The sequence below is a fragment of the Microtus pennsylvanicus genome, chromosome 9, assembly GCF_037038515.1.
Source record: "Microtus pennsylvanicus isolate mMicPen1 chromosome 9, mMicPen1.hap1, whole genome shotgun sequence".
Classification (NCBI taxonomy): domain Eukaryota; kingdom Metazoa; phylum Chordata; class Mammalia; order Rodentia; family Cricetidae; genus Microtus; species Microtus pennsylvanicus.
Window position 1 is genome coordinate 46,968,920 of NC_134587.1, and position 26,481 is coordinate 46,995,400.

The 26,481-nt window shown below is 52.2% G+C and overlaps 2 protein-coding genes across 2 annotated transcripts; one reads left to right on the forward strand and one right to left on the reverse strand.

Moving 5' to 3' along the window:
• Positions 1-1,056: 1,056 nt before the first annotated feature.
• Positions 1,057-5,652, reverse strand: Lcn2 (lipocalin 2). The gene is made up of 7 exons (XM_075984463.1): positions 5,448-5,652; positions 4,799-4,938; positions 2,703-2,782; positions 2,435-2,557; positions 2,147-2,248; positions 1,421-1,447; positions 1,057-1,239 (listed from the first exon to the last, which is right to left on the reverse strand). Exons 1-6 carry the CDS (start codon positions 5,583-5,585, stop codon positions 1,428-1,430), a joined length of 603 nt encoding a protein of 200 aa, XP_075840578.1. The 5' UTR covers positions 5,586-5,652; the 3' UTR covers positions 1,057-1,239; positions 1,421-1,427.
• Positions 5,653-17,688: 12,036 nt separating this feature from the next.
• On the forward strand, positions 17,689-24,459 carry Ptges2 (prostaglandin E synthase 2). Its single transcript, XM_075985834.1, has 7 exons — positions 17,689-18,037; positions 18,852-19,049; positions 21,647-21,705; positions 22,342-22,491; positions 22,784-22,984; positions 23,342-23,459; positions 23,894-24,459. The coding sequence occupies exons 1-7, from the start codon at positions 17,762-17,764 to the stop codon at positions 24,020-24,022; spliced, it is 1,131 nt and encodes a 376-aa protein (XP_075841949.1). The 5' UTR covers positions 17,689-17,761; the 3' UTR covers positions 24,023-24,459.
• Positions 24,460-26,481: the final 2,022 nt, after the last annotated feature.

Below are 26,481 nucleotides of genomic sequence, written 5' to 3' on the forward strand. Positions count from 1 at the left end.
GGTGATCCGACTCCTCCTTCTGGCCTCTATGAGAACTATGGCATGTATGTGGTTCACGTACATATAGGTAGGAAAACATAAATAAATATACATAAATAAATAAACATACATAAATAATGTGGGCATGGTGATGCATGCCTTTAATCCCAGTCCTTTGGAAGCAGAAGCAGGCAGAACTCTATGAGTTCAAGGCTAGTCTGCTCTGTATAGAGTTCCTGACCAGCCAGGGATACATAGTAAGACCCTGATCCAAAAGAAAGAAATTAGATCTGCGTTCAAATTGGAGCCCAGGAATGAAGTATGTGGGTGTAGCTTCCTTTCCTGGCTAGTCATTGAGGCTTTAACTAGGAGGTTTTAGCTGTACTTCTCCATCTGGAACCTTCCCAGACTTGAACATTGCCTCTATCCCTCCCTGGCTGCTCAGCCTGTGTCAGCCAGATCTCTTCCTTTAGTCTAGCCCAGATTTCAACACTTTCTGCTGAGCTGGGTCTCAGGTCTATGCTGCCCCCTGCAGGACTGTGGGTGTGGCTGGTCGCCACTTGACACACCTCTCTTTTCAGTCAAGGTGAAAAGGGCAGCGTTTGTGTGTGAGATGGGAAAGGGGTTCATTTGGAACCTCATGCATTCTGGGAAGCGGAAAGAGAAATGGCTGCAGACTCCTAGCAATCGCAGGGTCGGGATGAATGTGGGGTGTCTGTACCTCAAAGCCCCTCCAGGCTCTCCCAACTTCCCAGTTTGAGAGGGGCTGCCCTTTGGGACCTGTGCAGGTGGCCAAGTGCAGGATGCCCATTGGAGACAGGCACGGAGGAGCTGTGTTGCCCTCGCTGGAGCCACCAAGCTAAAACAGCAGCAAGTGTAATGTTGTTCTGTACAGGAGGGACTTGGGGCAGTTAGTGGTCACGATGGTGGAAGTTGGGGCAAGGCTGGAGTTCTGGAGCCTTCTTTTCCCTGAGCCTTCTTTCTGCAGCCCTACCATCTTGCTGGACTAACATTGATGTGAACCCACCCTCTGCCCCTCCCCTCATTGTTATGAGGTTAAGCAGCACACACTCAAGAGAACTTGGGACATGCATTTATTTAGCAGAGAAGTGGGTGTCATTTGGGGCAGATGGCTGGGCAGTGCTGCCCAGATGAGAAGAGTTATCTGCTACTCATTGGTATTGTGACTGGCGGGGTAACCAGGTGGCTCTCAGCAACAGGAGAGATGGGACTGGGGACAGACAGGAAGCACCTGAGAAACTGTAGCAGAATCAGAATACCACCGTTCAGGGGAAGAGTGTAGACAAGCTGGAGACCCCCGTCCCCTATGCCCTGGCCTCCCACCAAGTCGCTGCCCATCCCAGCCAGCCACAGGCTGGAGACCCCCATCCCCTACACCCTAGCCTCCCACCCGGCCCCTCCCCATCCCAGCCACACTCACCGCCTGTTCAGTTGTCAATGCATTGGTCTGTAGGAGAGAAAGTTCGTCAGAAGAGAGTACGGGGGCATGCGTTTGTGATGTCTGGCTCCTAGGAACCTGTGCTTCCTCAGGTCCAGACTAGCCCAAATACAAAAGATCTGGGACTTCTTTCAGGGTTGGTACAGCGAAAGGACCCATGTGGAACAGACAACACGAGAGAAAGACCCAAAGGACTGCCAAAGGGCAGGGATGGGAGGTATTTAGCGGATCATGTATCCAGGCTTTCTGTCTGCTTATCTGTTGGGCCCTGGTAGCATCTCAGCTGGTGGCTCTATGTGACCTGACTGGAGGAGCCTCCTGCCCAGGCTACTTGAAAACAAGATGTCTCCCAAGTCATGGGATGGGGAGAGGCCCCAGACAACAAGGCTCGGGGTTTGTAGGTTTGTTTGTCCAAGGTTCCAGCTGTAGGCGGAAGTGGCTTGGGGCAGCTCTGCTGGGGGTATTTGGACATGGACCAGGTTTCCTCATCTGGGAATGTTCTGGGTCAACTGGCAGAAGGAAAACTTAGGGCTGGGATCCCTAAGGACTCCACAGACCCCAGGGTGTCACAGAGTCTTCCAGACCTCAAGGTGGATCCCAGTGGCTAGAGCAAGGGACCGTGTCTTCCCTTTCTCTGGTGGGCAGGTATCAGCCTGGACAGTCCCCACATCCCCACGTCCCTTTCCCCTCTCCCCAGCTGGCCTTTACCGGTGGGGACAGAGAAGATGATGTGCTCATCGGTTAGGCCCAGAGACTTGGCAAAGCGGACAAAACGCTCCTTTAGTTCATCGGGCAGTTCCTTGGTTCTTCCTGCAACCAAGATCAGCAGAGAGCTGTCACGGGACACTCCATACGTATCACTGACCTAGCAAGTGAGGTCTCAGACTTGTTATCCGTGGAGGTCTGCAGAGAGACCACTCCCTGGGCTGAGACTGTGGGATCCCAACCTTGAGTGTAACCGGAAGTTGAGTCCCTAAGTGTCAGCCAAGAACTCACCATACAGGGTGACCTTGAAGTACTGTTTGTTTCCAGAAGTCCTCTTCTTGAAAAACACCATGGCAAACTGGTCATAGTCAGTAGTGGCCACTTGTACGTTGTAGCTCCTTATCTTAGGATAACCTGCGGGCGAGAAGGACAGGGGATGGGTTCTGCCCCGAGAAGAGGAAAGCGGGTGTTGTGTACTTTCTACCCGACTTTCAGAGTGCCTCTCCCCATTACAGAGTCTGGGTAGAAGGACAAGGGCCCCACTCCTCTCAGGACTCACTTCGAATGTTTCCCAGGGTGAACCGGCCAGCCCTGGAGCTCTGAACAAAAGTTCTGATCCAGTAGTCACAGCGCTGGTCCCTGTGGGAAAGCCGGGAGTGAGCAGGGATGTGGCACAGGCCGGAATGCCCCTTGGATTAGGGTAGTGGGGTTAGAATTCTGGTGTCCTCCACCCTTGTCCGTCCAACTAGTAATAGCCTGTCCCCAAACCTGGCAGGAAGCCCCACCCACCCATCTTAGATGCACCTGGGCCTTCCCCCTCTGGGTCTTCCCTGCCTGACCCCGCTGAGACCCTTCCCCCAGAATGTACAGATCCTCTTCCTGGTGCCTTAGTGGGGTGACCTCCCCTCCCCACACAAAATCCAGGCCCCATGTAAGTAGCCCTACTCCTTTCCCTGCTCCCTCTCTGCCGCCTCCCTCGGAAGGTTATTTCTGAGCTGCTAACCTGCTACAAGCTAAGCATCATATTTCGAGCCCTTAGGCCATATTCGGCTTTTCCTCCAATCCCACCCAATCCTGTCCTCCACAGCTGAGCTCCCCAAACCTGCCTTTCATCTACCTTTGTTCCTCAGCTACCCAGCTCTGCAGGTGGTGAGCCCCCGACTGCCCTCTCCCCAACCAACACCCTGGCCCCACCACTGTCATCTCCTCAATGGACCCCCGACCTCACTCTCCCTGTTCTTCCCACTCTGGTGGCACTCTCCCCCATTCTCCTGTGCTCCAGCTGAGCCAGGACTGCCCTTGCAGGAGCCCCAGACCAAGCCCTGGGGTGAAGCGCCCCAGAGACTATCACACTCCTGGTTGCCCATCAACCCTTGCTCGGGTGGCCATGCCAATGGCTGACTGCATCTCGAAGGCACAGCGTCTGACCCAGGGCCCACCAGCTCCTGCTACACTTACTTCTGCCTCCTTCAAGGTCACCTCCCTGGAGGCCCTGGATAGAGGCCAAGGTAGGGTTGAAGACTGGATTCAATGCCCCTTCTCCCTCTCATTCTCTTTTTGATGCGTGTCTATGTGTGCATATGGAACCTGAGTGCAATGTCTGGTGGCTTCCTCCATCACTCTCCACCTTATTTTTTTTATTAAAAATTAATATTAGGGGCTGGAGAGATGGCTCAGAGGTTAAGAGCATTGCCTGCTCTTCCAAAGGTCCTGAGTTCAATTCCCAGCAACCACATGGTGGCTCACAACCATCTATAATGGGGTCTGGTGCCCTCTTCTGGCCTGCAGGCATACACACAGACAGAATATTGTATACATAATAAATAAATAATTAAAAAAAATGATCTCTTTAAAAAAATTAATATTAGGGATTTGGGTCAGAGGTGCAGTGTTTGCCTTGCAAGTGCAAAGTCCCGAGTTTGGTCCAGTTATGTGTATGGTTATTATGAGTGTTTTTTCAGTGTGTATGTCTATGTATGTACGTGTTCGTACACAGGTGTCATGGAGGTCAGAAGAGGCTGTTGGTCTGGGCAGGGGTAGCACACGCCTTTAATCCCAGCCCTCAGGAGGCAGATGCAGGTGGATCTCTGTGAGTTCAAGGCCGGCCTGGTCTACAAAGCAAGTTCCAGGACAGGCTCCAAAAGTTACACAGAGAAACCCTGTCTCAAAAAACAACAAAAAAGAAAAAAAGAAAAAACAAAAAAGGGGATGTTGGATTCCTTAGAACTGGAGTTACAGACAGTTGTGAGCTGCTATGTGGATGCTGGGAATCAAACCCAGGTCCTCTGCAAACACAGCCAGTGCTCTTAACCACTGAGCCATCTTCCCAGTCCCTCCACCTTACTTTTGAGACAAGGTCTCTTATTAAACCTGGAGTTCACTGACTGGATTAAGGGATCCTGGTTGTGTACGCACACGCTCACGCACACACACACACTGGGCTAAGATGTTACACCCAGTTTCTTTACATTGACTCAGGGGGATTGAACTCAGAATCTCATGCTTACGTGGCACGCTGTCGCCCTAGCTCCCTCCCTCTCGTTTTCTGTGGATTATATGTCCATCCTCATCTGATAGAAGACAGGAATGAAGGGAAGGAACGAGCAAGAAATGGACCAAGTCCTTGGCTGTGACATGGGGGTGACAGGGCCTCACCTGAGCAGGATGGAGGTGACATTGTAGCTCTTGTTGTCCTCTTGCAGCTCGTAGATGGTGCTGTACATGGTAAAGCGGCCTTCGTCTTCTTTCTGGACCGCATTGCCTGCCAGGCCCACAACATACCACCTCCCCTGAAACTGCAAGGGGTTAATGACAGATGGAGCCAGGGATGGCTGCACATGGCTGCTCCTCCTGCACTGGTCCTGCTGGTGCCTTCAGGCAGGCTGGAGAGTGGCAGGGTCTGTCTACAGACACAGGCATGAGTTGGACTTCTCCAAGGCCAGGCAAGACCCTAGGTGGAGTTGCCCTGAGTTGGAGGATGGGGTGGTCCTGGGCAAGGGGCTGTTGGCCTTCTGCTTCCTCCTCAGGCAGAGCTGACTAAAGAGATTGCCCACCTTACACAGACAATGGGGGTTACAGAAAAGGAGGTATAGACCGGTGAAGTTCCCCCAGACTGACTGTCAGAGCAGAACAAGGTGTGGCTTTCACTGGGACGCAGGGTGATCGTGAGCGAGCGAACCCCGACCCTGGTCTCCCAGAGTTTTATCCATTCTACCCAGTGTTGTCCGTGAAGCCTTTGGCTTCTCTTCCCATCTGCTCCCTGTTTCCCCTGCTCCCTCCTGCAGCTGCCCTTACAGGTCCCTACCTTATCCTTCTGGAAGCCTGGCTGCAGGGGAACCTTGAGCAGAGATGGGGCGGGGATCAAGTTCTGAGTTGAGTCCTGGGCCCAGCTCTGCAGAACCCCAAGCAGGGTAAGGCCCAGACACAGGACACCCAGGGCCATGGTTTCAGCAGTTACTGGGTCCCGTAGGTAGGAGGAGGAAGAGATTGAGGAGGACTCCCCAGGGACACTCTTTATGGGCCACCAGTCTGCCAGCCCCCTGTTATGGGGGGGTCACTGGGGAAATCCATCCTTTACCAAGTCCAGGAAGCGTGAGGCAATTGCCGGCATGTCCTGTTGAAATACTTGGCAAGATTTCTGTCCCTTTCTCACCCAGGTCAGGGTTGTGCAAGGCTGAGTGACAGGGAGACAGCAGGGGAGGGGGACAGGAGGGACACTGGCAGAGCTCTGGAGTCTGGCAGGCATGAGGGCACTGTCTGTACCCCTTTGTCTAGCTGGCCCTGACTGGGTCAACAGCTCAGATCTGGGCAGTCTCCCAGCCCCACGGCCCCTAGGAGTCCTAGCACATCAGAAACTCCAGACGGTGTGGGTGGTGAAGGCCTCTCCCTGCGCCCACACCTGCTAAAACCAGAAATGCCCCACGCTGCCAGATCCTGTGCAGTTTCCTTGTTTTGGGAAGAAGGGGGCAGCCGAGAGTGAACGTTCTAGACAGAGAAGAATGGGACAACCTGTTCTGAGCTTGCCAAGCTCACACTTGGTCTTGGCACACGGTGTAAGGTGTCCAAAAGACTGGTCTGGGAGTGTCCAATACCTTGAAACCCTTCACTTTCCCATGACCCCGCCACCATTTACGGGATCAGACAGAGCAGCAGCTGAACTCTCAGGGGATGCCCCCTCCTGTGTCACACAGTCCTTAGATGTGGCTGCATTCCAGGCCGAGGGCTGCAACCACAGTGCCAGCTAACCTCAGAGGATAAGGAGATTGCAGGAGGCGAATTTGGGAAAGTGGGTGTGGGAGGGAGGAACGGCTCCACACAGCCCTATGTATCCGGTTTCTTTGGAGGAGAAGGCACGATTGTCCTTGAGAGGCCATTGGGAAGATCCCTCTGAGTAATGGAACCCAGTGGCCCGGCGTCAGGGGTCTTAGCCCCTCCGGAGCTGATTGAGGCCTAGTCCTGAGGGAAACCATGTCCTCATTGGAGGCCTGACCGGCTTCCATGGAAGTGATGAACTTCAGGGGCTGTACTGTTCCCGACCCCCACCCCAAGATGGCTCACTTAAGAGCCATCTGACCTGAGGCTGAAGTCCCCTGGCCCTGCACAGGACTGAAAGGGCTTACTGATCACCTGCTGGCCTCCACCCCCAACCTTTAGCCCCAGGGGAAGGGAGAGCCCTAGGAAGGGATCCTAAAGTAGGGTGCAGCCTGACCCCTGACCCCATGTCAGAGAGACTCCACCACTAGATCTGTCCCCTCAAGTCCCTGGATGGTGAAAGGGAGGAAGCGAAGCTGAGCCAAGCTGCGGGGACTATGTGGCCATCAGATCCTGTTGCTCTTGAGGTGCCGTGGCCTCCCCACCCTTCAATCTCAGCCCAAGGGTATCCACCCCTTCTAGCTTCTGTGACCTTAAAAGGTATCTACGAGCTGGGGAGGCAGCTCAGAGGTGGAGGATTATTACGGGGGAGGCCCCAGGTTCTATCCACAACAGCACACACACAAAAAAAAAACTTTCCAATTTACTAAACATTTTAGCTTACAAGGTATCCTTGAAAGCCAGGTGTGGTGACTCATCCCTTTAAGCCCAACATTGGGGGTCCAAGGCTGAACCAGCCTAGTCTACAAAGGAGTTTGAGGCAAGCCAAGGCTACATTTCAAGACCTCTGTCTTAAAACAAACAAACATATATATATATATATATGTTAATAAAAAAGGTACCCTAGAGTCTTTGGTGACAACTGGGTGTCAGGAAAACGGGTGTGGACAGAGCCCCTAAGAATTTTCAGTCAGGAAAGACTGATCCCAGAATCTCAGAGGAGTTAGGTAGAATATTCTAGACTCTGAAAACCAGGGGGCTGCCTGACCAGTGGAACTCTAGAGTATGAACCGGGGCAGAGTTCTGGGTCAGAATTAAGAGTGAAGGGGAGATGGCCTAGCTCAGGAGCCTGGGCCGGTTTCAAAGGCTGGCCACTCCAGGTACAAGACACACAACCACCTCCTGCCTGTCTGTTGGTTCCTGCTGTGTGCAATTCCCCCAGGACTCTGCTAGGTCTCCCAGACCCTCCTTTCTCTGAAACAGGATCTCATATAGCCCAGGCTGGCCTCGAATTCCCTATGTAGCCAAAGGCGACTCTGAGCTTCTCATCCCCAGCCTCCATCTCCCACCCAGTCTGTCTTTCTCATTCGTTTCCTCCCACCTCTGCCTCTATCTGGAGTGTTGGCACGCATCACCAACCACACCATCTGACTCTTTTAATTATATAGTTTGATACCAGGTCTCAAAGTGCAATTTAGGCTGACAGTATCTTTAGTAGGTAGCCCAGACTAGCTTCAAGCTTGTGACCCTGCCCAGCCCACCAAGTGCTGAGATTACCACATGTGTGGCTCGCACTTGGGTTTTCTGTGGTCATGGGCCCAAAGAACTCTAGCTGCTCCGAAACCCCACCATTAGTGGGTCTAATCCACTTGATGTGTTCCTAGATTGTTGTATCTCAGGGACGTTGTGATCTGGTGTCCAGAAACTGAATACCATGGTGTCCATGAGGGGCTGGGGCTAACACAGCCCTGCCCTCCAGCCCTTACTGCAGACCATCTTGAAGGATGCAGGACTGACTACCAAGTCAGCTTCTCAGAAGCCAGGGCTGCCTGGGAAGAGACCTGAGGCAAGAAAGCCTGGAGAGGGCTTAGGGATCCCGCTCAGTGGCAGAACACTTGCCTAGTGTGCCCAGGGCTCCATCTTTAGCTTAGAATGCACTCTGTGCCTTGAACTCACAGAGATCTGCCTGCTTCTGCTGCCTGAGTGCTGGCTGGGATTAAAGACGTATGCGACCACCATCCGGCCTATAAATACTCTTAAACTGGGTGTAATCATGCACACCTTTAAACCCAGTACTTGGGAGACAGAAGCAAGCTAAACTCAGTGAGTTCGAGTCTAGCCTAGCCTGTATAGCAAGACCCTGTCAAAAAAGACAACCATCGACTGCCCGTAGAACCTTAGGGAGAGGTGGGACCTCATGAGCTCATTCCTCTGTAACCCTGTGTTTTGTTCCAGAGCATGGATGCCTCTGTAGGTGAGAGGGCCAACATGACCATAGGTGCAGGGGACTGGAGGCCACAGCTCTGGGTAGGGTCTGCGGCAGGCACCAGCTATCCAGGAGGCAGTGGGTGGCTACTGGGCTCACTGAGCAGGGTGATTCTGACTGGCATGATGCTGGTACTAGACAAGACACCTGCCCCTGGTACTCCAAGTTGCACAAGGAAGGGACATGCCCATGGCAGCCATTTCTTGTCCCCTTGCTCCGGTTCCCTGCTTCCCAGGCCTTAGCTGACCTGGGCCTCTGATGGACACACTCAGAGGATGCTTGTGCAAAAGGACAGGCTGCTCATCCTAAAAGGCTGCCTTTTTCTTTTGCCCCGAGGTCAGGTCAGGAAAGTGCACCACCTGGGTGCTGGGATGGTTAGACTAGGTGTCTACAAGGGTGTCTCCAACTCCAGAACCAGGGCACCCTTGCTGGGAGACCCTTGGGTTCTCTGAGACAAGCAACACCATTCTGTACCACCCTGTTTGTCCCGTGGTCTCGGGGGCTGAGCCTTGCCCCCAAGTAAGAGGGATGGGTGAGGCTGTGACAGGCAGCAAGGATGGGGCAGGCTCCACAGGGTCAGTGTTGACTGCTTTACAAGGAGATGGGGCTGACCTGAGTCAGTACAGAGGGGCAATGACCAGGGAAGGTGGCACCAGGAACAGGTAAGAGCTATGCTGACAATGGCCACTGAGATCTCGGCCTTGGCCCTGCTACTGCCCTTCTTGGAGTCCTTCTGTCCCAGGGGAGTGGTACCAAGTGAGTTCCTGGGGACAGGGCTCGGGCCAGAGTGACTACCATCCCCTCCGGGTTTCAGTGTAACTTTCTGTGTTGGTGTGATGGACAGGCAGAGGGCATAGGACCCAGTGTCCCTAGGGCCTTGGGATGGGAGACTACAGTCCCCGGTGCTGTTCTAGAGGGGCTCAGCCTTAGTCACACAGAGGCAGCACATGGCTCCCTGTTTTTTTTTTTTTTATTTTCGAGACAGGGTTTCTCTGTAGTTTTTGGTGCCTGTCCTGGAACTAGCTCTTGTAGACCAGGCTGGTCTTGAACTCACAGAGATCTGCCTGCCTCTGCCTCCCGAGTGCTGGGATTAAAGGCGTGCTCCACCACTGCCCGGCTGCTCCCTGGTTTCTACTTCACCCCTAGGTCACCCTCCAGACACCGCTGCGTCTCCCCGTTCCATGCTACTCTGGGTCCTGTAGATTAAGTCCACTTCCTCCTCACTTCTTATGGCCTCCCGTGTTGGCCCACCTTTTTCTCCATCCATGGATCCAACGCTAGCCACACTCAGCCTTCTCTCAAGAGCAAACTTTTCAAAACAGTGTATTTCCTACCAACGGCTTCTGTGATTGGGAAAGGGTGAGTTTCCCAAATCATCAAATTGCGACAAGTTACCACGTTTGGGGCCTTAGAATCACGACTTCCAAAATCCAGAAGTCCGAAATCAGAGAAGCATTGTGCACAGGGGCTAGGGAGATGGTTCAGGGCGTAAAGGAGATGGTTCAGGGCGTAAAGCGCTGTCTGTGTAATTATGAGGATCCAAACCTGAATCCCTAGAAGCCACAGAAGAGTCAGGTGTCTCACTGCTGCTGTGGTGAGATGGGAGGAGAAACCTCAGCCGCTCATGGGCCAGCTAGCCTGGCATATACAACAAAGAAGAGAACATCTCAAACAAGATGGTAAGTGATGACTGCCCCCAGGTTGTCCCTGTTGACATTTTCACACATACCCCCCCAAACACATACACATTCGTACACAAACAAAAGTAAAATAAAATAATAGACCACTCTGTAACCACTTTTAATCTTAGCATTTGGCAGGCTGAGGCAAGAAGATGGCCATGAATTGGAGGTCAACCTGGGTAAATTCCAACACTGTGTGGGTTATAGTGTAAGACCCTGTCTTTAAAAGAAGAAAAGACTGGTAAGGTGGTTCACTGCTTCCCACCCAGCCTGATATCCCAAGTTACCTTCGTGGTAGAGCAGAGAACTAAGTCCCAAAAGTTACACACACACACACACCAAATAAATGAGTAAATTTAAGTATGCCTGCAGGCCAGAAGAGGGCACCAGATCTCATTATAGATGGTTGTGAACCACCACCTGGTTGCTTGGAAGTGAACTCAGAAACAAACCTCTGGAAGAGCAGCCAGTGCTCTTAAACACTGAGCCATCTCTCCAGTCCCATATGTAAATACTTTTAAAATGATTAAGTTTACTCTGTGCAGACTCAGGGTGTGGCCAGGGCTTTCCCCTTCTGTTCCTCCAAGCCTCTAGCATCTTACAGCTTCATTGCCTGGGTCCCCATCATCATGTTCTCTAGGTGTAGCCTTTTCCAATCTCCCTAGACCAGTTAACATTCTGTTTCTATTACCAAAATATCTGACCATCTGAGGAAGGGCAGGCTCATTGTGTTCCCCGTGGCAGGGAAGGCGTGACTGCAGAGCTCAGAGCAACCAGGATGAGGACTGGAGAGCACCAGGGGAACCAGGGACTAGGTGCAAACTCCACAGGGTTGCCTTGGACTTTTTCTGAGCATCTGCCTGACTCTAGCCCACAACTCCAAGGTCACAGGCTAGCCTCTTCTCAAGCACTGGAGCCACCCAGAGGGCTTGGCCTGCTATTTGGAGCTCCAAGGGCCCTTCCTTTCCCCACACGAGTTGCTAGCTGTAAATTACTCGCTGCCAGGGAGGGTCTAGAGGAGGGTCTCCCTACCTGCCTCTACAGTTCTCTTATGCCTAAGCAGTGTAGGCCAGAATCAGACAGTGGCCCTTGGTTAGACTGAGTGTCCATCTCCTGCAGCTGGTGGACCTTGAGGAGGATCCATTTGAAAAACAGTTCATACTGAACAGCAGACTGCACTTTAATGGTCCCTTCGTCCCCTGGGCACACCAACCCAAGGAGCAGCAGACTCCGAAGAATCCGTGGGACTCACAATCCAGAGTGACAGTTTATTTATTTATTTAAATATTTATTTATTATACAATATTCTGTCTGTGTGTATGCCTGCTGGCCAGAAGAGGTCACCAGACCCCATTACAGATGGTTGTGAGCCACCATGTGGTTGCTGGGAATTGAACTCAGGACCTTTGGAAGAACATGCAATGCTCTTAACCTCTGAGCCATCTCTCCAGCCCTATAGTGACAGTTTTGATCTTAACTGTGTATATAAGAAAAGCTTCAGAAGGCCTGCAAGTCAGGCCTTAGGAAGCTGAACCAAGTGGACAGATCCAGGACGCCCTGGGCTACAAAGTGAAACCCTGTCCAAAAACAAAATAAGCAAAGGCCGGAGAGATGGCTCAGTGGGTAAGATCACTGGCTACCCTTGCAAAGGGCTGGATTTTGTTTCCAGCACCCACACAGCAGCTCACAACTGTAAGTTCGTTCCAATCTGATGGGCTCTTCTGGCCTCCTCGGGCACCTGCAGACGTGTGGTACACGTAAACACACTCAGGCACACACATACATAGGATTAAAAATAACAATAGGAGCTGGAGAGATGGCTCGACAGTTGAGAACACTTGTTGCCCGACTGGATTCCTAGCACCAGCACGATGGCTAGCCACTGTCAGTGACTGGGTTTCAGGGGATCAGATTGCTTCTTCTGGCCTCTGCGGGTACTGCATGAACACGGTACACAGCCTTCGTGCTGGCAAAACTACACATATACACAAAATAAAAATATACAGACCTTTAGTGAAACGGAAGAAGTATGCAGTAAATAGTCTTTATAGCTTGGATTCTTTCTTTTCTTTCTTTATTTTTTTTTTTAGGCAGGGATGAGGAGGCTGGAAGATGTGAGCCTACTTCCACTTTGACCAAAGGTCAGAGAGTTGGAACTCTAGTTCCTTCAATGTTATTATGTTTCTATCTCAAAGATACAACCTAGATTCAGCTCAGAGAGTTCTGCTCTCTCAAGGTTATTGTCAACAGGTGCGGCTAAATCCAGACCTGGGTATTTCAGGAATAAAGAAGTAGATGTATTCCTACTTCAAACAAAAGTCTAAGAATCCTACTAAGGGTCCAATTCCTTTATGGAGAGAACATAGGATTCCACCCAGGGAGTGGTTTGCCTACAGAGTGTTGTGGTCTAGGGCATGAGCGTGACTTGCTGACTTGTCTTATTCTAGCAACAGAATGTTTAACAATGGATGTAGCCCGCACCTTCAACTGGTCTGTTCATTTCCTTGTATTGTGTTAATGCAGTCTTTTGTCTTACTCCTACCTTTTGGGGTCAGTGGTATTTAAAGCAATTGGAAATTAAACATGGGCAGTATCACTGGAATTCCCTCCTGATACTATCCTATATGTTTCTCCGGTTCATTATTTTCATTTGCATCTTCATATTCTTTACTATATTCCTAAATCCCCACTGTAATTATATGTCCTGTCCCTTTAAGAGACGAGCCACGCCCCCCCTCCCCCCACCAGTTTGCCGAGGCCAGCAGGTCTTCAGCTTCCAGCTTGAGTCTCTTCCTTTTCAGCCTCCCTCTCAAAGAGGCAGCTTTCATCTCTCCTTCTCTCCCCACACACCTCTGCCTCTCTGCTCTTCTCCCCTTCTCCTTTTCCCCTCCATAATCCACAAAATAAATATCCAACCTCACTCTGCATGGCATGTCTATCTGTCTGTCTGTCTCTCGTCCATTGTGTGGCTCTCTGCCCAGGACCAGCTTCCTTTGAAGATCTGCGGAGACCTGTGGTGTGGTCTCGTGCATCTGGGACTGGCTGCTCTGGGGCTCTCATGGCCGCTGCCCGTCCCGTTGCAGCCACTCGGGATCCTGCAGCATCTTACTTAATCCATTACACCCACGCCTGTACCCTGGCAGGAGGTATTTTTGTTGAGGCTGGTCCTTGTAGCCCCGGCTACCCTAGAACTCACTATGTAGACCAGGCTAGACCCAAATTCACAGATCCACTGGCCTCTGCCTCCTGAGTGACGAGATAGCTTGGCTCCTCTCAGCCTCACTCTGTAGCAGACCAGCTGTCGGGTAGGTGCTGTGTGGGAGAGTCAGCTCGGCCCTATGGAGTCTGAGGGTGACAGTTTCGGGAGATACAGAGTGGGGGTGGAGAGCCTGGAGTGAACAGCAAGGCTCCCGGGCTCCTCCTTGGCTACCGAGGCAGAGGGAGAAGATGAGAAAGTGACCGGGAAGGAGGGTGGCACCGTGGGGCATCTACACTGAAGTGGGTGGTAGGCTCTGGGCAATGTTTCAATTGTGGAAATGGCAGATTTAAACCCAGGCCTGGAATCAGGGTGGAGCTGGCCTGAAGTCACAGCTTCATCCATGCCTGCTACCCTAACAAAACGGCAGGGATAGGGAGCTAGATAGGACAGAGATTTGTTTCTTACAGCTCTGAAGGCTGGAAAGTTCAAGGGCAAGCTAGCCAACAGATTTGGTGTCCAGCCAGTCCCTTCCAGTTGGCATCCTCCCTGTGTCCTTGCATGTTGGGTTGGCCTCCTCCCGGTGTCCTTGTGTGGGAAGAAGAGAAGAGCAAGTGGTTTAGCTTGCTCTCTGGGGCCCTGTAGTTAAAGCACTGATCCACTCCTGAAAACTGATTAATCACTCTCTAAATGGTTGATGTGATTCCGACCGCACCTGTCTTCAGCAGCAGTTTACAGACTTGGGAGGGACACAGACATCCAAACCATATCTGGGATGGATTTCATGTGAACATAAGGGAAGAAGCCATGCTTACTTGCTGAGTCCTGAGATGAGATCATGCTAGGGCCAGAGTCAGGGCGAGAACCAGAGAGAAAGAGGAGAGCAGAGGGCCGGGCTCTTATCAGAGATCATTTGGGGCCTAGAGATGGTCAGAAAGAGTATCTCTCAGCCTATGCTGAGGACCCCCTTTCTATAATATGCCCTGAAAATTTCATCAGTTGGGGCTTCTAAGGCTGCATCTGGTTGAATGAGTGATTGTAGGCGGAGAAAGCTTGTATGTTCTCAGCTGCCTGGACCCAAAATAATGACATAGAAACTATACTGATCACAACACTGCTTGGCCAATTGCTTAGGTGTATTACTAGCTATCTCTTATATATATTTTTTAAAGATTTTATTTATTTATTATGTATGCAACATTCTGCCTCCATGTATGCCTGTATGCCAGAAGAGGGCGCCAGATCTCATTATAGATGGTTGGGAGCCATAATAGGAATTGAACTCAGGACCTCTGGAAGAGCAGCCAATGCTCTTAACCACTGAGCCATCTCTCCAGCCTGCTCTTATATCTTAAATCAACCCATTTCCATTATTTTTTTTTTTTTTTTTTTTTTTGGTTTTTCGAGACAGTGTTTCTCTGTGGCTTTGGAGCCTGTCCTGGAACTAGCTCTTGTAGACCAGGCTGGTCTCGAACTCACAGAGATCCGCCTGCCTCTGCCTCCCGAGTGCTGGGATTAAAGGCGTGCGCCACCACCGCCCGGCCCATTTCCATTATTTTATATTTTACCATGAGGCTCGTGGTTTACCAGTAAGGTTTCTGGGCATCTGTCTCCTTCCGTGGCTACATGGCCCCTCTCTGTATCTGCCTACTTTCTCCCAGCATTCAGTTTAGTTTTCCTGCCTAGCTCTATTCTGCCCTTCCACAGGCCCAAGCAGTTTCTTTATTCCTTTTTCTTTCTTTCTTTTTTTTTTTTTTTTTTTGTTTTTTTGAGACAGGGTTTCTCTGTGGTTTTGGAGCCTGTCCTGGAACTAGCTCTTGTAGACCAGGCTGGTCTCGAACTCACAGGGATCCACCTGCCTCTGCCTCCCAAGTGCTGGGATTAAAGGCGTACGCCACCACCACCCGGCTCTTTATTCCTTTTTTTACACTTATTTATTTATTATGTATACAATATTCTGTCTGTGTGTATGCCTGCAGGCCAGAAGAGGGCACCGGACCCCATTACAGATGGTTGTGAGCCACCACATGGTTGCTGGGAATTGAACTCTGGACCTTTGGAAGAGCAAGCAATGCTCTTAACCTCTGAGCCATCTCTCCAGCCCCCAGTTTCTTTATTCTTTTTTTTTTTTTTTGGATTTTCGAGACAGGGTTTCTCCATAGCTTTTGGTTCCTGTCCTGGAACTAGCTCTTGTACCAGGATGGCCTCGAACTCACAGAGATCTGCCTGCCTCTGTCTCCCGAGTGCTGGGATTAAAGGCCACCACCACGGCCCGGCTAGTTTCTTTATTCTTTAACCAATAAAAGCAACACATATACAGAAGGACTTCCCACACCAAGTGAGTCCAAAGCTGATTCCTCAGCCCAGGTCCCCTGGCACCGAGCAGGACTGTGCCTTGTGCTGGCTACAGCTTGAAGTCTGTAGCTAGAATGAAGAGGCAGCACAGAGGTACCTTCAAGGGTAGGATGGCAAGATGAGAACTGGACAATACGCCATAAGAAGAAAAGAACTCTGCCAAGTGTCTCCACTGAGAGCGCCAAGTACGGGTTTCCTCGGCAAAGGCTGGCTCATCTTACGCTACGATGGCACAGTTGCCTGTTAGGTAAAAATAGCCCCCCCCCCCCAGGAATCAGCCGCATTGACTTCTCAGCCTCTCCCCATTCATATCTCAATTTATTTATTATGATGTATTATGATGATGAAAAGGAGAAAAGGTCTCACTATGTAGCCTTGGCTGATCTGGAGCTTGCTATGTCGACTAGGCTGGCCTCGAACTCATACCTAGCTCAGCCTCCGGAGGACTGGGATTAAAGGCTCTCATTTCAACAAAAGTCAGAGTGTGGGGGTGGTAGGGTCTGCAGGAGATGCCAATCATTAACTCTTGTATCACAGGTGGGCAAACTGGTGTTCATCAAAGCAACGGGAGAGCCTATGGATGTTGGTTCTCCAGCCCCTGACCCTGATCCAGCGATTTACTTTGTAAACAGGTCACATCAAGACAATAGCAGCAGCAGAGGCAGATGGTGTTGGTCCCTACTGTTCAATTAAACCACTAAACTCCCTTCCAGCTTCCCCAAATTGCCCTTCAGGGTCTAAAGCAACATGGGCAACTCTCCTTGAAGCTGCCTCATTTTCCCCAACTGTAAAACAAAAGGGGTAGCCACAGTTATCTAGAGCAGTTTCCAGGGATTTGTTCCCTGATGCCCTTCTGTCTGGTCCCTGGACTGCTCCAGGACAACTCCAGCCCCAGTCAGAGGCAGGGTTTGAGCCGGGGACCTCGGTGTCTGTTAAGGCCATTATTCTCTTCCCAGCTAGGTAGTCACGGAAAAGCTAAGCATGTTGGAGCCACTGGGCTTTTTTCGTTCGCCTGGCCCGGCTGGATATAGTGGGCTCCTTCGCTTCCAGGTCCAGAAGGATCGAACCCAGGACGCCCCAGGAGCCCTCGCATCTCCATTACCCCGCCTACCAACGAACCCCGCCTCCAGATGCCGCACCCACTTTGGAGCCCCGCCTTCTTTCAACCTCGGGGCGGGGCCACCTCGGGGCTGCCCGCGGAGAAGCCCTGGCGGTGGGGATCTGGCGCTCGGTTAGAACCAGAGAGCTCAGCAAAGGCTTGGGGCGTCCTGAAACCTTCACTCGGTCCCAGTCAACGCTTGGAGACCTTCGGGTGGAAGCGCCGGCCCCGCAGTGTGGGCCATTTCCGAGGCACGTGGTTTCCAAGGCCCCCGCCGGGACTGAAAAAAGTTTATGGTTCTGATCATAGCAGAATGGTATAGCATTGCGGGAGGGCAGAAAGAATCCGAGATGCTGCAGCCACCCACAACATCTGGCCTCCTCTAGAGCGAGCATTCGTCGGAAGACAGGCGTTTCCCGCGAGACTCTTTCGAATAGATGCACGGTGTGGAAACAACCGACCGCAAATCACATGTCACCGCTGCACTCCCAAAAGACAGAAACGTCGAGCCACTTCTAAAGCTCCTGGGGTGTGCTTCTGCCTCTCAGACGGGTGTGCGCTCCCAGTCCCCGCACAGCCTCTAATCCCTGCTCGGCGTCACCGTCGCCCTCGGCAACACTCCCGGCCGGGAGTCCTGTCCCTTTAAGGCACCCTAGAGCCTTAGTCGTCTTGGTTTCGCGCGCCCGCCCGCAGCTCCGGCAGAGCGACCATGGCCCGGGCGGCGCGCTTTGCGTGGGTTCTTGGCTTGAGCCGGTGCGCCCTGACGGAGGGGTCGCGCACACGACCCTGGCCGCCAATCTCGGCGCAGAGGTGGGCCGGCTTCACCAGGGCGGCGGCAGGGAGCCCGGGCCCCGCGGTCCGCAAGGGGAGCCCGCGGTTGCTGGGGGCGGCGGCGCTGGCCCTGGGAGGCGCGCTGGGGCTGTACCACACCGTGCGGTGGCACCTGCGCTCCCAGGACCTCCGCGCCGAGCACTCGGCCGCACAGGTAAGGCTTGGCTGGCACGGTCTACGGACGGGGAGCCGGGGTCAGCCCCGAACTCGGGACTCTTGAGAAGCCTCAGGATCAGGAGTGGCCTCTTTCGCCGCTCGTGACCTTGGGCGAATGTCTTGGCCGTGGGAGTTCGAGGAGGTTCATACTGATGCCCATTTACCTAGAGCTGTATGTCTCTCATGTGGTCTCTACTGTGTTTTGAGTGCGCGGTGCCGCGAGTAGTCTTTGTGGACCGAGTGAGCCGGACTCCAGACCCAGAACTGGAGGTGTGTCCCCGGCTGCGGTGGCTCAGCCGCCCCTGTGGACTTTTCGAGTTGCAGAGCCTCCACCCTACCTCCCATGGCCTATTCCTAGACGCTGGAACTGGAAAGAGAGCTGTTGGCTCGCAGCTCTCCTCTCTGTCCATCCGATCTCCATTTGAAATTGAGGCGGGTGGGCTGCAACTGTAGCAAGTACGCCTGAAGGCTTCACTGTGGAGAAGCTGCATATAGTCTCCCTGCATTTCTGTACGTCCGAGGTAGACCTCGCTTTAGGCCAATGTAGCTGCCTGGTCAGCTCTGCTCCTTCCCTAAAGAGGACTGGAGGAGTGGGGGGTGAGCCTTAGTCCTAGCCCTGTGATATACCAGCTGGGCACTGAGTTGTACCATCACCCCCTGAGCTCCTTGCCCATGCCGTCCATTCTCCCTGCTTTTCCCCATTCGTGTATTGTCAGGGTCAGCTTAGAAGGGGACTCCATGGAGAAAGGTTTGCTTGGGGGGCGCGGTGCTCTGGGACTCCAGGTGACACCTGTCTTTTTTCTCTCCTCCAGCTGTCCCCGTCCAGCCACCTGCAGCTGACCCTGTACCAGTACAAGACATGTCCCTTCTGCAGCAAAGTCCGTGCCTTCCTCGACTTCCACTCCCTGCCCTATCAGGTAGTGGAGGTGAACCCTGTCAGAAGGACTGAGATCAAGTTCTCCTCCTACAGGAAGGTGCCCATCTTGGTGGCCCAGGAAGGAGACAGCTCGGTGAGCCCTGGGGATCCCATGCCTCTTTTCTGTCCCAGGCTGTCTAGGAGTCTCCCTAAATCTAAAAGAACTCCCTGGTCTCCGCTGAGCATAGGGAAAAGAGCTGGGGTAGAGAAAGGGTCCGTAAGTGTGGCCTGGGTGGTGCGTGCCTGTAGTGGCCTGAGCCCTTGAGGCAGGTAAAGTAGCAGGATGTAGTCTCAACAACAAAACTCAAGGCAGTGTAAAGCCTTTTCTTTCCCTGTTAGCCAGGCCTTGGGGGACCGGGTGGGGCTGCATTTACAGTTGCATAAACTGGTTTGCAGTTGGGGTGGTCTGGGTCTGAGGTGCGGCTCTTCCACCCAATTTCCATTGCTGTGATGAAACACCATGACCAAAAAGCAAGTTGGAGAGGAAAGGGTTATGCCACTCACTGTTCCATATCATCAGAAGCAATGAGGGCAGGAACTCAAACAGGACAGGAACCTGGAGGCAGGAGCGGGTGCAGAGGCCATGGACGGGTGCTGCTTTCTAGCTTGTTCCTCATGGCTTGCTCACCCTGTTTTCTTGTAGAACCCAGGACCACCAGCCTAGGGATGGCCCCGCCCACAATGGACTGGGCCCTCCACCTTCAGTCACTAATTAAGAAAAGGCCTTATAGCTGGATCTTTTTTGTTTTGTTTTGTTTTGTTTTTTGAGATAGGGTGTCTCTGTAGCTTTTTGGAGCCTGTCCTGTATCTCATGCTGTAGAACTGGTTGGCCTATGAACTCACAGAGATCCACCTGCCTCTGCCTCCCATGTGCTGGGATTAAAGGCACATGCCCCCACCGCCTGCCCGGCATTACAGCTGGGTCTTATGGAGGCCTTTTCTCAACTGAGGTTCCCTCCTTTCATATAACTCCAGCTTGTGTCAAGTTGACAGAAGATAGCCAGCTCAGTTGCCTGCGACTTCGTGACTTTAACCTATGGGGTGGCCTTTTTTGTTTTGGATAGAATCTTGTTATATAGTCTGAGTTGACCCAAAACTCAGTATCCATCTTTCTTTTGAGTGCTAGGATTATAGACATGCCACCATCCCCAGATGTAGGGTTGGTTTATTTGTACATTTGTTTTGGTTGGGGGGGGCAGGGTCTCACTGTATAGCCCTAGCTGTCCTGGAACTATCTGTGTAGACCAGAGTGGTCTTGAACTCACAGAGCTCCACCTGCCTGTGCCTCCCTAGTGCTGTGTCATTGTGTCCGGCTTGTTTATTTTTTTAATTTAATTTAATTTATTTATTTATTTGGTTTTTTGAGACAGGGTTTCTCTGTAGCTTTGGAGCCTGTCCTGGAACTAGCTCTTATAGACGAGGCTGGTCTCAAACTCAAAAAGATCCACCTGTCTCTGCCTCCTGAGTGCTGGGATTAAAGGCATGCACCACCACTGCCCGGCGTTAAATTTTTTTATTTAACAAAATAAATAAGTTTATTTTGTTAAATTTGTAATGTATAGTGTTCTCTCGGCATGTATGCCTGCAGGCCAGAAGAGGACACCAGATCTCATTACAGATGGTTGTGAGCCACCATGTGGTCGTGGGAGTTGAACTCAGGACCTCTGGAAGAGCAGTCAGTGCTCTGAACCACTGAGCCATCTCTCTAGCTCCTGTTAAAATTTTTTACTTAAGGGTGGTTTAGATGGCTGGGTAAAGGTGCTGGCTGCCCAACCTGACAACCTGAGTCGGTCCCCAGAACTCAAGGGGGAGAACAATTCCTGCAAACTACAGTCACACACACACACACACACACACACACACACACACACACACACACACACACACAGCAGGAAGCAAGCAAGCAAACCCCCCGCCAGGCTTGGTGGTGCACACCTGACTCTCTGCTTCTCAGGAGGCAGAAGTGGCAGATTTCTGTGAGTCCCGGCCACCCTGGGCTATGTAGTGAGACCTTAACCCCCAGATTTTTTTCTTTAAATTACATATTTTATTTACTTATTTAGTGTGTGTGCAGGTGTTGTAGAGGGTTTTTGGTTTTGGTGGTGGTTTTTTGGTTTTGAGACAAGGTCTTATTCTGTAGTGCTGACTGGCCTAGAACTAGCCGTCTTTCCATGTGCCGGAATTACAGATGTGAGCTAGAGACCATGCGAGGCGTTGGGCTGACTTCTTGATTAGCCTCCAGGAGCCCAGACCCTGGGCTATAGGGCCGGTAAGGATAAAATCCTGCCGCTAGGCTTGGTACCCTGTCTGCAGCCTCTGAGCCCTGTCCTGCCTCTGGTGCCAAGAAGCTGTGGCTCTCCCAGTCAGGTTCCCAATAGTGATATCTGGTCACCCTTACCCAGAAAGAGGGTCCGAGGGTGAGTGGCCAGGGTTTTGGGGTGAGCTGTGATGGCTCTCAGCAGGGCCTAGTTTCAAGGACCAGATACCTTGGGCGCTCCTGTTATTTTGTTGTTTGTTTGTTTTTGACAATGCTGCTGTTTAAGGGGCCTGATCCTGCCAACTGCCAGCCAGAGCCTTTGATCAAAACCTGTCTCTGGGGCAAGGGGCGTGGCTCAGTAACACAGCTCTTGCCCCTCACGCCTCAGGCCCTGGGTTCACAACAACACAAGACAATTGTTTCTTCTCTTCCAGCAACAGCTGAACGACTCCTCCGTCATCATCAGTGCTCTCAAGACACACCTGGTGTCAGGGTAAGGCGCTCCTGGGACACCCAGCATCTAAGAGTGGGGCTGCTGTAGGTACTTCTAGAGTAGACCAAGGCCTGCCTTCATCCTTCTATCAGGAAAGTGTTCTGTTACAAGGAGACCGGGCCCTTTGTTCTGTCCCGGCTGCCCTGTTAGCTTACACCCGAAATAATCACGCAGAAACTGCATTCATTTAAACACTGCCTGGCCCATTAGCTCTAACTTCTTATTGGCTAATTCTTACATCTTAATTTAACCCATTTCTGTTAATCTGTGTATCGCCACATGATTGTGGCTTACTGGCAAGATTCTAACCAGTGTCCATCTCAGACAGGAGACCCAGGGCATCTGCCACTCTGCCCTTCTTCCCAGCATTCAGTTCTGTCCTATCAACTAGGCCAATGCAGTTTCTTTATTCATCCAATGAAAGCAACGCATAGACAGAAGGAACTCCTACACCAGTGTTCCTCATGTCTAACCTAATCCCTTTTGCTGCAAGTAAGTGACCCTTCCTAGGTTGGGTCACGGCTCTAGCCCAGGGCTGGGTCACTGAGTGGCTGAGTCAGGCTGGGATGGTCTGGGTTGGTAGGCCAAGGGGCCATGAGGACTGAGTCAGGCTGAAGCTCTGGCCTTTCCCTGTAGGCAGTCCCTGGAAGAGGTCATCACCTATTACCCACCCATGAAGGCCATGAACGACCAGGGCAAGGAGGTGACTGAGTTCTGCAACAAGTACTGGCTCATGCTGGATGAGAAGGAGGCCCAGCGGATGTATGGCGGGAAGGAAGCCAGGACGTGAGTGGCACTGTGGTGCAGGAGGGGTGGGGTGGTAAGGACCAGTGGGTTCTCAACCTGTGGGTCGTGACCCCTTTGGGGCTCAAACATCCTACATAATACAAATACAGATATTTGTATTAAGATTCGTAACAGTAGCAAAACTACAGCTAGAAAGTAGCAATGAAGTAATTTTAGGGTTGGGGTCGCCACAGCATCCGGGGTGTTGAGAACCACCGCTCTGGGGAGTCTTGTGGGAGATGAGTGCCAGGGGCCACGCCGTTGCAACATGCTCTGTGTCCCGTGTCTGCAGGGAGGAGATGAAGTGGCGGCAGTGGGCAGACGACTGGCTGGTGCACCTCATCTCTCCCAACGTCTACCGGACACCCACCGAAGCCCTGGCTTCCTTTGACTACATTGTCCGTGAGGGAAAGTTTGGGGCTGTGGAGGCCACCATGGCCAAGTATGTGGGTGCAGCGGCCATGTACCTCATCAGCAAGCGCCTCAAAAGCAGGTGATGGCTTGTGCAAGTATATGCACACGAGGGAACAGGGTTCTGCTGTCCCCCAGTCCAGGCATGGCGGTCTGTGTAGCATCCATCAAACCCTTCGGGAGGGGAGAGGGAAACTGAGGCCTATAGACGGCAAGCCTGGCCTGGGACCCAGCTGTGTGATGAGTCCCTGTCTCAGGCTTTGGGGTCAGAAGTCACGGTCCTGTCCTGGGCCCTTTACTTCTGCCTCCTTGTCAGGGTCCCGTCCTCGTCTTGAACCACACAGCATCACTCACTGGGGGCAGGTGCTCCGCGATGTGGGTACCATCCCTCACCTAGGACCACCCCAGTTCCCTGACCAGCCTCCCTGTCTCTCCCCAGGCACCACCTGCAGGATGATGTACGCGCAGACCTCTATGAGGCAGCCAACAAGTGGGTGACCGCAGTGGGCAAAGACCGGCCGTTCATGGGGGGCCAGAAGCCTAATCTTGCTGACCTGGTGGGTATGATGGTAGTAGATAGAGTGGCCTCCCCTTGGAGTGGGATTGGGGAGGGAAAGTCCAGGCAAGGCCTACGTTTTGCAGCTTCCTTCTCCCCGGAGTAATTATGTCTGTTTTTCCCCTCTGTGGTTCTCTTACCTGAAAGGCTCAGGAAGGGGCTCGTTGCAGGCTAGGCAGGATCTAGGGGTCTGAGTGGCAGGAGCAGGGCCTCAGCTCTCCGTCTAGTTTCCTGGCTTGGTTGTGGCCCGCACGGCTACAGGCTTCCACCCGGCAGTCTCGCTGCCCTCCCTGGCTTTCAGCCCTGTCCTTGCGCAGTCCTGTAACCAGATAGCCTGGGCCTGACCAGGTGCTGAGATAGCGCACCAGGTAGCAGACGGGCCATTTGGATGCCTCTGTGGGCCCAGTGCGATGGCTGTTCTTGCTCCTTCCCTAGGCAGTGTATGGTGTGCTGCGAGTGATGGAGGGTCTGGAGGCCTTCGATGACCTGATGCGACACTCACGCATCCAACCTTGGTACCTACGGATGGAGCGGGCCATTGAGGAAGCCCCATCAATGCACTGAGTCCCCCCAGCTGCAGAGACTAGCGCCGGGGGTCAAGACCTCCTGACTAGCCCCTGGCCATGCCATAGGGGGCAGAGTCATTTTGTCTCTGGTCCACCCAGCCCCCTGGCCCTCTACTGGACATTACTAGGGTCCTTGCCACTGGAGACAAGGCCCAGGCTCACAGCTGTTCTGAGGGTTGCAGGTCAGGGGTTGCAGAGGACTGACTGCCTTCCAGCCCCAGTTCCAGGGGCCTGCTCTCAGCAGGGATTCCTTTCTAGCTCCCCCAGGGCTCCTTGACTCCCTGTTAGCAAGGATCAGACTGGCTCCCACCCTGGACCAGGGGAGGGCAGTTTGCATTAGGGAAAGCCCCGTTTCCTTGTTCCAGTTCTTCCCAGGTGCCCCTGGGACTATTGTATTTCCAATAAAGGAGATGTCTGCTGCTCCTTGCTCAGGCAGCCACTGTTCTGAGGTCTGGTCTGTGTGGGAGGGGCTGCAGGGGCTGTCAGTCAAGGAAAGCCAGGGCAGGTTGCATTAACCCTGGTGCCTCTACTGTGCTAGTGGTTCCCCTTGAATGTCACTAGACAGAGCTTAGGGCAGGGACACTCCTCTCCAAGCCTCCAGCTATCAGATGGGCAGACTGGTAGTCCTACTTCTGAGAAAGTTGTGGGCAAATTGGGTTTGGTCACGCACTCCTGTAACCCCAGCAAACAAAAGGCTGAGGCTGGAACACCGAGAGTTTAGCCTGGACTGCTCTGTTGGTGGAGTTACAGATTCCTGGGTTCCATCTGTGTTATCACATAAGGCAGGGTGAGGCAATACACCTAGCGGGCGACAGGAAGGTCAATTCAAAGTCTCCTTATGTACAGCAAGCTTGAGACAAGCCCAGGTTATATGAGACAGCCTCAAAATAAAACCAAACCCAACAAAGTTGCCATGGGATGAGGAGGTAGGGGACTGGAGCAGGTCAGGTGCACATCAGGATGCCAAGCTTGATGAGGCTGGGACAGAGTCTGTAGGCTTTTGCTTGTTTTTTTTTTTTTTAAAGATTTATTCATTATGTATACAATGTTCTGTCTGCACATATGTTTGCAGGCCAGAAGAGGGCACCAGATCTCATTACAGATGGTTGTGAGCCACCATGTGGTTGCTGGGAATTGAACTCAGGACCTCTGGAAGAACAGCCAATGCTCTTAACTGCTGAGCCATCTCCCCAGCCTGGCTTTTGCTTGTTTTAATTCATTTTATTTTATTTGTTTGTTGTGTGAAAGCCACTTGTTGGTTCCCAGCTGCTCAGCCCCGAAAAAATCACACAGAAACTGTATTAATTAAATCACTGCTTGGCCCATTAGCTCTAGTTTCTTATTAGCTAACTCCTATATATTAATTTAACCCATCTCCATTAATCTGTATCGCCATGTGGCAGTGGCTTACCGGCAAAGTTTCTGCATGTCTCTCTCTGACAGTGGCTCCATGTTGGCTCCTTGGCTTCTACGTACTCCATCTTCTTCCTCCCAGCATTCAGTTTAGTTCCCCCCACTCCCAGCTCTGTTCTACCCTATCAGGCCAAGCCAGTTTTCTTTATTCATGGATGGTAATCACAGCATACAGAGGGGAATCCCACATCATTTGTTTGCTTTTTTTTTTTTTCTTGAGGCAAGGCTTCTCCATGTAGCTCTGGCTGTCCTGAAATTCACTCTGTAGACCAGGCTGGCCTCAAACTCAACAGAAATCTGCCTGCCTCTGCCTCCTAAGTGCAGGGATTAAAGGCTTGTGCCACTACCACCCAGCTTAATGTATTCTTTAATGTGTGTGAATGTGCTGCTTGCGCGCTGTCTGCACCGTGTGCATGCCTAGTGCTTGCAGAGGCCAGAAGAGGGCAATGGACCCGCTGGGAGTGAAGCTGCAGATGGTTGTGAGCACCCAGTGTGGGTGCTGGGAACCTGGGGCCTCTCATCTGTAGTCTCCTCCAGTCCATGCTCATAACAGCACCATGTAGGTAAGTACCTGAGATGGCCTGTACAGCTGTGTGGAAGAGCTTCCAGGCTATTCTGCCTCTGTGCCCTCCAACCTTGGCAGCTAGTATATACCACACTGGTTCCTCTGTGCAGGGCACCGTTCAGATATGCCACGGCCCACTTACTAGCATTTGCCCTTTGGGGTATTAGGTCTCAGCATTTGGGGCTGCAGGAGGAAGTGAGGACTTGGGCTTGAGGCAGTGTTCCTGGTACAAGGTGACATGGAGGTCATCTCTAAACGTGATGTAGACCCCAGAGCCACAGCTGTTTCTAGTTACTGGACACACCTGAAGTCTGAGGAACCTTGGTCCAGATTATACCTTGTGAACCCCTGAGTACCTACAACAAACAGAAACAGCAAATACTGCAGCGAGTGACAGGAATGTGAAGGTCTTTCATCCCTCTGTCCTCTGTCTTCCCATTGCTGCAGCTCTCCATCCTCTAACCCGTCATCTATTGTAA

Bases quoted from the DNA above. Each gene is read 5' to 3' on its own strand.
- Lcn2 (XM_075984463.1), bottom strand. From the start codon at position 5,585: ATGGCCCTGGGTGTCCTGTGTCTGGGCCTTACCCTGCTTGGGGTTCTG. The intron at 2,783-4,798 runs GTGAGGCCCTGT...GCTTTCCCACAG, and splicing joins GTCACCTCCATCCTGCTCAG to GGACCAGCGCTGTGACTACT. The intron at 2,249-2,434 runs GTGAGTTCTTGG...TCTTGGTTGCAG, and splicing joins CTTCAAGGTCACCCTGTATG to GAAGAACCAAGGAACTGCCC.
- Ptges2 (XM_075985834.1), top strand. From the start codon at position 17,762: ATGGCCCGGGCGGCGCGCTTTGCGTGGGTTCTTGGCTTGAGCCGGTGC. The intron at 19,050-21,646 runs GTGAGCCCTGGG...CTTCTCTTCCAG, and splicing joins CCCAGGAAGGAGACAGCTCG to CAACAGCTGAACGACTCCTC. The intron at 22,492-22,783 runs GTGAGTGGCACT...CCGTGTCTGCAG, and splicing joins GGCGGGAAGGAAGCCAGGAC to GGAGGAGATGAAGTGGCGGC.